Raw genomic sequence first — 12,551 nt, forward strand, 5'->3', positions numbered from 1 at the left:
AGATCTAACGTCCATGGAATAATTTTTTGAAAGTAAATAATTATTGCTGTTATGATATGATAATTATTTAATTTAGAGGTTAACAAACTGCAGCCCTTAAGTCAAATATGCCAGCTGCCTGTTTTTGTAAATAAAGTTTAACTAGAACACAACCATGCCGGTATACCTTACATATTACATGTGGCTGCTTTCACCACAATGAGAATTAAGTAGTTGTTACAAAGACCATGGGGTTCACAAAGCCTAAAATATTTATCAACTCCTAGTTTATTTATTAACTGAAAAGTTTTGCAATTTGGAATTTTATGTGTGATGTTGTATGTTCTTCCTCCAAAGAACAACTTTTTAAAAATTTGGCCCAGCTAGGAAACAACATGAAATAGCTACATTTTTCAGGTCATCCAATTGGCCAGATCACACATAAGCATGACAAGATAAGAAAAACAAGTATTCCCTATGCTTCAACCATCCTCTGAAGACTGCAGGGCTTTGTTAACTATGTTTTAAAAAATTAAGTCAGGAAACACTTGGATTGCTACGATAGAACATAAATGAGCAAAGCAAACAAACCTAAATAGTCTCCATTGAATAGATGCGTCCATTAAAATAATTCTTAGCCAATATACAGAATTGAGTCTTCAACTAAGCTTTCTTTTCTTCCAATAAATTTTAGGGGAAAAAAGAGCAGACCAAATAAAAGAGATTCATAAAAGACTTAGCAAAATACACACATACCTACCACCTTCCTAGAGTCTAGAATCAATAAACTTTCTACTTAATCTCCAAAATCTTCTCTATGGAAAAGATGACTACTTAGGGGCTTGCTTTGAAGTCTTGAAATGTTGAGTTCAAATCCAAGCTTTGTTGCTGACTGACTGTTTGACCTTGGAAAAAATTGTCCAACCCCCCATTTAGCTTGTTTATTAAAATGTAGGTACAAATGTCTGCTTTAAAGACTTGTTATGAGGATCAAATATGATGATGCATATAAAGTATTAGCCTTACTGTCTGGCACATAGTAAGCGCTTAATACTTGGTAGGTATAATTGATGTCCAAACTGGAGGTCAGAACATAAATTATGAAGCCTCCACTAAGAGTTCACTTTAAAAGAAAAATGTAGAATCATTCACTAGCCACCAAGGAAAGGGAATTAATGTATTTTATTCATATTTTCAAAAAAAAAAAAGGATTGAAACACAAAGGGTTAACAACAAAATTTAATCAATACACTATACTCCATTACCCAAGCTTCTGCTAATTCTGGGTCTGAATCACTGAGGAAACGAAAAGGCTGCATGTTGGAAGAAGAAAAATTCAAATTACTAGCATGGGGAATCTGGACTGGTGAAACGTCCAGTAAAGGCTAGTAAAATATCTCTATTTGCAAGGCTATGCTAGATGGCTTATCATAGATTTTGTCACTTGGCAAAAGGTAGAAAAAAGCAGAAAATATTATTTTTGTATGTATTTTTCTGAAAGTACACCTCTTTAACATCTCTGATTACAATTTTGTGGCTCAATGCATATGAAAAGACTGAATAAACGAGCATACTTATGAATCCATTTTGGCAACAAAGGAAAGAGATTGCTGAAATGTCTATAGCAGTTTTGAAGGCTGCATAGAAAATGCCCAATTCCCTGCTCCTTAGATGCAGGATGCTCACTGTCTCTCAATTTCTACTTTCCATTGCTGTTAGCTTCTTGGTAACAGCAGGTGCAATCAGATAGAAATATCTGGCCATGTGTTCTAGAAACAAGTGATAGAGAAGTAAGAAAAACCATGATGGGGTCTTCAGAAAATTGTTGCTCTGGGAAATTAAATATTGCCCTCTGGCTCTGTACCAACCACATCTTTAATGCCTCTAAATTTGTTGCTAGTAACTGAGTATATGCATCTTTTTGGTTTTTTTTTTTGTTTGTTTGTTTTTCTGTTTTTTTTTTTTTTGTGAGACAGGGTCTTGCTCTGTCACCCAGGCTGGAGTGCAGTGGCACAATTACAGCTCACTGCATCCTCGGCTTCCCAGACTCAAGTAATTCTCCCATCTCAGTTTCCCAAGTGTGAGCCACCGCATCCAGCTAAATTATTTCATATTATTTTTTGTAGAGATGGCATTTTGCCATGTTGCTCAGCCTGGTCTTGAATTCCTAGTTTCAAGTAATCCACACTCCTCAGGCTCCCAAAGTGTTGGCATTACAGATGTGAGCCACTACACCTGGCCAGTATATACATATTGATCTATTTTCACATTGGAAGATTGCTGAAATTAAAGTACATCTGGCAAGCAAAGTCATTTAAAACTGGCAGTCCCTTGAATATCTAATGACTTTTAGGGGCAGTGTATGACTTTGAAAAGACAAGGTTAATTTCTGTCCTTCTTTGGTCAACCATGTCTTGGAAGAGACAGATTGAGTGTGGTCAGAAGGAAAGTTTATGCCTGGAAGATTACTGTGACCCTCAGGTAATATCCACATTATAAAACAGGAGTACTGGCAGGTAAATTCAAGCTGAATACTGAAGATCTGTGACACTGCTGCACTTTGTTGAACCAGAAAAAAAATGACCAAACGTGCACCTTGTGTAATGTGGGCATTTAAGCCCCTTGAGGCCATAACTGCCTTGGACTCTGCATTTACTGATTTAGTCAATATTTAATTGTGAATCTATTTTGTGCTGGGCATTGGGCTAAGTGTTGGCTGTACAGTGGTGAACACAACAGACATCACTCTTCCTCATAACGAAATCTAGAAGAAGAGATAGACAATAACAAAGAAAATAAGTGTGCAAAGCAATTTCAGATTGCATTAAGTGCTTTACAAACAGGGTATTTTTTCAGGAAGGAAAAGAGCAAACACTGAGGAGCCCATTTTAGGCAGAATGGTAAGGGAAAACTTCTCTACAAAGGTTACATTTAAAATGATACCTGAAGGAGCCAGCCTTATGAAAGCCTGTGGGATGGGGGAGGGACAATGTGGCAAACAGTGTTTGGATGCCTCACACAGTGAGTTCTGCCCTACTACGGTCCCACCCTTGAGTGTGGGAGGAACCTAATCAATGGTATATAACTTCTATCAAGAGTATATGCTTCTAATCAATAGTATATGCCAAGAATGAAGAGATTTTACAGATGTAAAATTCTTAATCAGTTGACTCTAAATTAATCTAAAGGGAGACTAACGTCATGGGCCAGACTTAATCAAACAAGTGATTGATTGATTGAGATAGAGTCTCAATCTGTCAGCCAGGCTGGAGTGCAGTAGTGGGTGTTATCATGGCTCACTTCAGCCTTCACCTCCTAGTCTCAAGCGATTCTCCCACCTTAGCCCCTCAAGTAGCTGGGACCACAGGTACATGCCACCATGCCTGGCTAATTTTTTAAAATTTTGTGGAGACAGAGTCTCCCTATGTTTTTCAGGCTGTTCTTGAACTTCTGGCCTCAAGTAATCCTCCCTCCGCAGTTTCCCAAAGTGTTGGGATATCAGATGTGAGCCACTGTGCCCAGCCGGGTGATCCTTTTAATAGTGCATCTAGAAATAAAAAATTTGATGCACCAGAGACTCTCTCTCTCCCTGTTGCTGGATCTGGAGATTCTACAGCTGCAAGGAAAGGAGTTTTGCCAACAACATGAAGGAGCTTAGAAGTGGATCCTTCCCTGTTGAGCCTCCAGATGAGAGCACAGCCTGGCCAGCACCTTAATTCCAGCTTTGTGAGACCCTTAATAGAGGACCTGGCTAAGTCATGCCTGGACTTCTGACCTAGAAAAACTGTGAGATAATAAATGGGCATTCTTTTAAGCTGCTAAATTTGTGGCAAATTGTTACATGGCCAAGACAACACAAACAATAATCTAAGCAGGACAACTATAAAGTCATTGAGAGATGCATAGTGAACAAGGAGGACAATTAGTCAGGAGCCACATTGTGGGCCATTGTAAGACAAAGTAAGAAAGTTTAGGCTCTATCCTCAGCATACAACACATGATGCCTAGTGCACAGTAGATGCTAAAATCTGTTGAATGAATGATGAAAGTATGTTTCTAAATAAGAGGGTTTAATATTAGCCTTCCATCACCACTTCCCATCTCCAGATTTTAAAACATTTCTTTGGTAGATATTCAGTGAAAGACCATTCATGCAAAGAACTATATTGTTGTTTTAGGATCAATAAAAGAGGTGAAGAAATAGAGTCTGGCCCCCAAAGCAAATGTTCAGTCAACAGACCTACCAGAATCTTCTGGATCAGGAAAAAGCTATGTAGTTATATGGAGATTAAGGGCTCTGTAATGAGGTGTGGATACAACCCAGCAATCTGGGTCACAGCTGAAAGCCTGATAATTTGAGGTTTCTCTTCAGAGTCTAATAAACTATCTGAAAAGCTGCCAAGTGCTCATCAAGTTCAAGGAAGATAGTACTGTAATAAGATAACCACATCATCAAAGGCCATGCTGATGATGGTTTGGAGGAAAGGAAATTAAATGTTAAGAAAATTAGCAGTTCAATAATGATAGAGAATCCAATATTGAAAATGCAAAGGTGTTTATAAATTGAGAAATCAAGTTTCTTGATTTCTTTCTTCTTCCTTCCAGACTTATCTGAAAAGCCTCTAGAAATTCAGAGAGAATAAATGAAGAGATTATTGTCATATCCTATTAGTTGGAGTGTGGATGTTATCCCTGCTGCCAGTTGGGCACATGTAATGGCCAAGGAGAAGGTTGGAGTCATGCTGCACTTAGTTTAGAAGGGAAGAGTGTGATCAGTAACAGAAAAACTAGAAATGTCATTTCAAAGAGCAGAATGGAAACATCGAGATACAACTGATATCCTTAGCTCATATTGACCACATCTCTTTAAAATTAGCTGGATTGCTTCACTAAGAAGTCTATTTGCATTTAAAAATACATGAAGATGTAGACCCTACTCCTTCTAAAATGCACCTCTGAGGTATTTTTCAAGGGAAAATATCCACACAGTTTTGAATGAGGTAGTTAAGGATAACTTACAAACTTACAAAGAGGAGTAGAAAGTAGCAGACAGCTGGTACAACTGAGAATCAAATTTACACCAAATTTGAAGGTCACTAAAGGGAAAGGGGAGAGATGGTGCATCTTGAAAATGTTTTTAAATATCATATTATCATCATCATCATTGCTGTCAGCTTTGCATTTCATGAAGATGGAAAGCAGGTCTGCTTAGCCTCATTTCTCAGATAATACAACCTATTCTGAAATTATCTCACTAAAAAAAATTTTTTTTGGCTGGGCGCAGTGGCTCACGCCTGTAATCCTAGCACTTTGGGAGGCCGAGGTAGGTAGATCACGAGGTCAGGAGTTCGAGACCATCCTGGCTAACACGGTGAAACCCCGTCTCTACTAAAAATACAAAATATTAGCCGGGTGTGGTGGTGGGCGCCTGTAGACCCAGCTACTTGGGAGGCTGAGGCAGGACAATGGTGTGAACCTGGGAAGCAGAGCTTGCAGTGAGCCGAGATTGCGCCACTGCACTCCAGCCTGGGCGACAGAGCGAGACTCCGTCTTAAAAAAAAAAAATAAAATAAATTTTTTTGAGACAGGGTCTCACTCTGTTATCCAGGCTAGGGTGCAGTGGTGAGATCATGGCTCACCGTAGCCCTGACCTCCCAGGCTCAAGTGATCCTCCCACCTCAGCCTCCTAAGTAGCTGGTACTATGGGTACATGCCATCACACCCAGCTAGTTTTTAAATTATTTGTAGAGGTGGAGCCTAGGCTGGTCTCAGACTCTTGTACTTGTGTAACCCTCCCACCTTGGTGTCCTAAAGTACTGGAATGGAGCTGTGTACTCAGCCTACCTTACATTTTTTGAGTTACCTTTAGAATTCAACGCAAATAGCTACATAATTGACTGCACCTTCCCAAGGGTCTATGAAAAATAAAAACAACACTGATTCATAATAAAATTTGCCATTTTACTTTGGATATTATGTTGAGTATGAACTTCTTCTATGAGATTTATCCACTAATTCTCAAAGAAACAGAATAGATGCTAAGAAACTCCGTGTGCAAATTCAGAGACACTTGTTAAACTCTCTTGCTTTTCTCTTATATTTTGATAGACATGGTTCATGTTACAACAGACAACTGATATAATTGCCCTTTGATAAATGTCATTTCTCATTTGAGAAAAAATGGCAGTTATTGGCAGAAACTAATAAAGAGAGAGCATGGGAACTTTCACAAGGCAGCAGCCGAAATCCGATTACAGCTTCCCCTAGGATATGATATGCATAAGAGGAAAACATTAAGCACATTTTGGGTTTGGGAAGCACCTAGAAATTGCTTTGTTTGGTAAGGAGAAGAAGGTCCGGAAAATACAAAATTAAACAAGAAACAATTTCAGCAGAGTGAGAATGAAAGTGACATAATATCATTTCTGTATTCTTGCTCCTGTGAGTTGATATGAGTTGGGCAGAACTGAGAGTGTAGTCTGTGAGAAACTGAGTAAATCTATAATTTCAGACACCTGATGGTAAGGCATGACAGGTACACTATCTTTGCTGCCTGTCTACATACAGCCTGCCAAAAAGGAAAGAGGAGGGAGGTAAATTAAATCTCTGCTTTGCTGCCTGCCTATGTAGACTTCAGATGAATGCTGTTGTGATCAGTCTGGGGCTATCTTCAGGGATGGAGTCAGAGACCTCTGTCCCACCAGCCTCAGTGCATCAGGGCACTGGCTACTATCACCATGCCTTCTGCATCACTGTGGTGTGAGATGATCTAAGAGGGCCAGCCAATGAAAAGTTTCTATTTTAATAGTTAGGTTTCACTTTAATGCATATTATCTTTTGTAAAAAGAATATATCAAAGCTGTGATTTTATGTACATTACCTAAGATAATGACAGGTTTAAAAAGTGAACTTGGGGCCAGGCACAGTGGCTCACGCCTGTAATCCCAGCACTTTGGGAGGCCAAGGTGGGTGGATCATCTGAGGTCAGGAGTTCGAGACCAGCCTGGCCAACATGGAAAAACCCGTCTCTACTAAAAATGCAAAAATTAGCCAGGCATGATGGTGTGTGCCTGTAATCCAAGCTATTCAGGAGGCTGAGGCATGAGAATCGCTTGAACCTGGGAGGTGGAGGTTGCAGTGAGCCGAGCTTGTGCCACTGCACTCCAACCTGGTGACAGAGTGAGACTCTTCATCTCCCAAAAAAAACAACAACCAAAAAAGGTGAATTTGGGAGTTGGTTTAATAAGAAATATTAAACAATCATCCAAGTAGTACTCAGAAATGGCAAAAATCATGAAGGTGGTATGTTAATGCCTGAAGTCTAGAAAACAATTCAGAAGATAATTTTCTTCATATCCCATTGTTCTGATGGTTTCTTTGTTGAGACTTTTGGTATTTGTTTTCATTTACAGAATAACTGTGTTTAAGGTAGAAATTTGGAGTCATAAAAAAGCATAAATGAAAATCATAAAAATCAACCATAATCCTATCCTTTAAAGATAAGCACAGTTAACATCTTGTTATTTGCCTGTCCAGTACCTTTTTCCATCATTTTTTTCCCATAGAAATGGGACTGTGTCTGCATATTGTGCTTCACAGCCAGATTCTCCACTTAGCAATATCTAAGGAACATTTTCCCACATGGCAAGCTTTCTTCTTTAACAATTCTTTTATTGCTGTTCTATTGGATAATGAATATTAACTTGTATGGTTAAATCAAAATCTAATTAATTAATCCTATACTGTTGGGAATTAAGCATGCTTCAATTTTTTCACTGTCATATAAAAGGCGGCAATGAACATCTTTGGACTTTGCACACACTTCTGAGTACCTACTTGTAATGAATTCCTAAAGGCGGAGCTCCTAGGTCAAAAGGTTTTCCCATTATAAAGGTGTTCTGCTGCAAACTAACAGATTACAGAAAGGCTGCATTAAGAATTTCTTGCCACAGTAAGTTTGAAGAATAGCCATTTCTATATTGTCACAGAAATGGGTATTACATGTTGTGAAATATTATCATGACCAATGTTTTCTTTCTTTTAAAATACTTTCATTTGCCAATACACTCCTAAAACTTAGATTACTAAAGACATAGATATCAAAACCATATATTTAGAATTCATGTGTATTTTTGTATGTGTAAATTACATATCTTCTTTTGCCCTAATTCCTATTGATATGAAACCCTGAAACAATAATCAGATTTAGATATGAATAGAGAGTAAAATACTAAATAAATAGAGAGTAAAATACAGTAGTCTTGTCCCAAGAAGAAGTACTTTCCTTTATCTTGTAATTTTTTTGTTGGAGACAGAGTCTCGTTCTGTTGCCCATGGTGGAATGCAGTGGCATGATCTTGGGTTCAAGCAATTCTCCTGCCTCAGCCTCCCTAGTAGCTGGGATTACAGGCATCCGCCATCATGCCTGGCTGATTTTCATATTTTTAGTACAAATAGGGTTTCACCATGTCGGCCAGGCTGATCTTGAACTCCTGACCTCAGGTAATCCACTTAGCCTCCCAAAGTGCTGAGATTACAGGTCTGAGCCACTGTGCCTGTCCTATCTTGTAATTCTTTTTGGCTAAGAGTACAATCTTTATTCTGGGGAGAGAAGGTATTATTCTTTAATATTATTGTACTTTTTTCTATTTCACAAAAAAGATGTTGAGGGTAAAATGAGTTGGATTAATTTATTTTAAGAGTACGATCTTTATTCTGGGGAGAGAAGACAATATTCTTTAATATTATTGCACTTTTTTCTATTTCACAAAAAAGATGTTGAGGCTAAAATGAGTTGGATTAATTCATTTTTTAGGAGAAAAGAGTAAAATACGATCCTACTACTCAATTCAACAAGTGCAAAAACACTGAGATAAGACAAGAAATGGCACAGCAATGGATTCATTCCAATGATGCTGAGGTTTGGGCAAGCACAGAAGATATGCATGACAAGCTGTTGCAATAAGAAGAAAAATTAATCCCTAGAATAATTTTGTACCTAGAAGGTTTAGGAACACTTGACTCTCTCTGTAATTCTGAATCTTGCTTATAACTCAGGTGGATGACTTTTCAATATGGAAGCTATGACACCTTCTTGTGGTGGACATGCTGGTGGAGGTGATAGTGGTGGTGGAGGCTGACGCCACCTGCTTATCCCATTCTAAAACTGCTACGTGGTGGGATGCAGTTACATTTTAAATAAAAGTGATTAAATTTAATGTTATATTGATATTTAAAATTTCAAAATACTTTTTGACCCATCACAGAAACCTTTCATCTTCAGATTTGTAATCAATGTTTTCAATTAAAGTTGGATGACATGAAAGTAGATACCACCAATATCTTTGAATGTGATGCATGTTTTGTATTATGAAATGCTAAACAGACTCTTACTAAAGCATCCAGAAAATTCTAGGTGATATATCATAGTTGACAAGACCCTAACTACTAGTTAAAATAATTTTCCATTATCCATTTATTAATTCGATAAACATTTACTGAGCATTCACTATGTGCCAAGATTTTATACACTGGGAATATTAGCAAACAAGGCAAAGATGAATCTCTCTGATAGTTCTTTGAAGGGGAAGGGCAACATAATTACCAGGAAGGAAGGCCCTTGTTTAAAATGCAGATTCCTGGGCCATGCTCTGAGGCTGCAGAATGAGAAACTCTAGGGCTAGGGGCTGGGAATGTACATTTTTAAACTGCTCCTAAGAGACACTCAGTAAGAATTTCAGACTGCGAAATAGGCACATAATAAATATTTGTTGAATAAATGAATATAATGCTAAGGTTAGGTAGGATATCAAGATATGAGATACCTCACTTCCCCAGTCCTCCATCTAGAGGAAATACAGGCCCATTTTGGGGTGGACCCAAGCAGAGCCTCAGCTCTCACCATCAGAACCACTCAGAAATTCATGATGTGACTAATATACAGGTATCAGGCCTTGTGCAAATTTCTCATTTTAAAAAATTACTCTTGACAGGCAGGTGCTAAGTTCAGTTGTCTTCCCACCTGAGGAAGCACAAGCCCTTCAACTGGCAAACACCAAAGGCAGAACCATATTTTTTTTTTTTTTTTTTTGGGCCTAGGGCCTGAACCCAGATTCTTTGAGTCCAAGTACAGTTTACTTTTAGGTCATTAGAGATATAAAGTGGCCACTGAGATACAGTGCAATATAGGATTTCAGGCTTTTTACCCACCCAAAATAATCTCAGTCAAAGACAGTTTGAGGGAATATACTGATTTTGAATCTGAAACCAAAATTATAGACAATAGAATTTTTTTTTTTAAATTTCAGTGTATTTAATTTATTGAAAATTTTAAATTGGATATTATTTATTGCTGTTGCTTTTATTTCCAAAGGCAATGGCATATGGGACTGAAATATAAAATATAGGATTAGGAAGTAGCTTTCGCATTTACCTTTATTTTTTTGCAAATACCTACACATATACATAGATTTTCAACTATGTTTTCATAGGATTTAATGGAAATTGTCAAAAATGTCTCAAGATAATTATGATTTTTAAATGTTATATTTAGAATTACTGATCAATTTATGATCAAAACTGCAAACAATAATTGTAAATATTTTGAAGTTGGTGATACTGTATTTTTCCCCACTATTTGCTACTCTGATTCTTTTTTTTTTCTTTTTTATTTTTTATTATACTTTAAGTTCTAGGGTACATGTGCATAACGTGCAGGTTTGTTACATATGTATATTTGTGCCATGTTGGTGTGCTGCACCCATCAACTCATCAGCACCCATCAATTCATCATTTATATCATGTATAACTCCCCAATGCAATCCCTCCCCCCTCCCCCCTCCCCCCTCTCCATGATAGGCCCCGGTGTGTGATGTTCCCCTTCCCGAGTCCAAGTGATCTCATTGTTCAGTTCCCACCTATGAGTGAGAACATGCGGTGTTTGGTTTTCTATGCAGCCATAAAAAAGGATGAGTTTCCGTCCTTTGTAGGGACATGGATGCAGCTGGAAACCATCATTCTTAGCAAACTATCACAAGAAGAGAAAGGCAGAACCATATTTTTTTAAAAATTGATTTTTAGCACTTTTGACACATGGAAACCAGACCTTACTCACAGGGCCAACTTACCCATTAGACACAATGAGCTCAGTGCCTAGGGCCCCTGAGACTTTTAGGAGCTCACAATTTTTTTTTTTTTAATAAGAAGAAAAACATGAATATAATGTAGGCTGAATTGTATTCAACTTTTTACCAGTACAGTAATAAAATATAACTTTTAATCCATTAAAAAAAAAATCAAGAAGCATCTCATAGAAGTTGGAATGCAGCTCTGCTTACCCACAGCTCTGGGCCCAGGTGAGAAACACCTTACCTGGCAGGCATTGTAAAGGAGCTGATGTTCGAACTTCTTGATCCCAAGAATGTTCTGGAACATCTCATAGAGTTGCTCCTTGCTCAGAATCAGCTCGGAGGCTGCGCTGGCTGTCATCCGGGCCTGCTGCTTCCGGGGGTCCTCTTCTCCACGGTAGATGGCATCAAATTTGGCCATCCAGGAGCTCAGCACAGTCTCCTTGCTGAGGCCGTCAATCTCAGGCAGGCTACGCACCCTCTTCTCAATGTGCTTCTTGAAGACCTCCCGGGAGTCGTTGGCAGAACAGCCTCCACTCTGCACCATGCGGGCCACACGGTCACTCTTCAGGAACACCTGAGCAAGAACAGGGACAGGAAAGACAGTAAGAGAGTTGGCCACAGAGGGACCAGTTTCCTGGGGCTGGACACTGGGCCAGCCCACCTCACGTGCATCCCAGGAGGAACCACTGTGGGTCTCGTCTTGCCCTACCACCTCCTGGCTGTGCAAACTCAGACTAGTTACTTACACATTCTGCTTCTGTGTCCACATCTGTAAGATAAGAATAACAATGGTACTTACCAGGTTGTTGCAAGGGTTAAATGAGATGATACTATCATGAGAGGCAGCACATAGCATACAGACCTCTGCCCAGGCTGCATAGGTCTTGCCCCTTAGTGGCTGTGTGACTTTGGGCAAGTTAACCTCTTTGTACCTCAGTGTTCTCATTTATAAAATGGGGATAAGAGTATTTATTTAATGTTCAATTTCCTTTTGAGAGAGTCTTGCTCTGTCACCTAGGCTGGAGTACAGTGACATAATCACAACTCACTGCAACCTCCACCTCCCAGGCTCAAGTGACCTCTAGCCTCAGCCTTCTGATTAGCTGGGACTACAGGTGCATGCCAGCACATCTGGCTAATTTTTTTAAATTTTATTTTTGTATTTTTGGTAGAGTCAGGGTTTCACCATGCTGCCCAGGTTGGTCTCAAACTTCTGGGCTCAAGCAACCCATCCACCTTGGCCTCCTAAAGTGCTGGGATTACAGGCGTGAATCAATGCACCCAGCATTTAATTTTTTATTTTAAATAGAGGCAGGACTTTGCTCTGTCATCTAAGTCAGACTTCAGTGGTGATTATGATGCACTGCAACCTCAAACTCCTGGGCTCAAGCCATCCTCTTGCTTCAGCCTCCAAGTAGCTGGGACTATAAGTGTGTGCCACTA

At 39.0% G+C, this 12,551-nt stretch overlaps 1 protein-coding gene across 14 annotated transcripts in view; it reads right to left on the reverse strand.

Moving 5' to 3' along the window:
• The window catches only part of CADPS (calcium dependent secretion activator), a 492,502-nt gene that overhangs the window by 352,546 nt on the left and 127,405 nt on the right, over positions 1-12,551 (reverse strand). For all 14 annotated transcript variants that reach the window (XM_030927221.1, XM_030927190.1, XM_030927201.1 and 11 more), the window contains one exon: positions 11,350-11,682. In XM_030927221.1, the coding sequence (XP_030783081.1) occupies positions 11,350-11,682 (333 nt within the window). The remainder of the gene's footprint in view (positions 1-11,349; positions 11,683-12,551) is intronic.

The sequence above is a fragment of the Rhinopithecus roxellana genome, chromosome 1, assembly GCF_007565055.1.
Source record: "Rhinopithecus roxellana isolate Shanxi Qingling chromosome 1, ASM756505v1, whole genome shotgun sequence".
NCBI lineage: Eukaryota > Metazoa > Chordata > Mammalia > Primates > Cercopithecidae > Rhinopithecus > Rhinopithecus roxellana.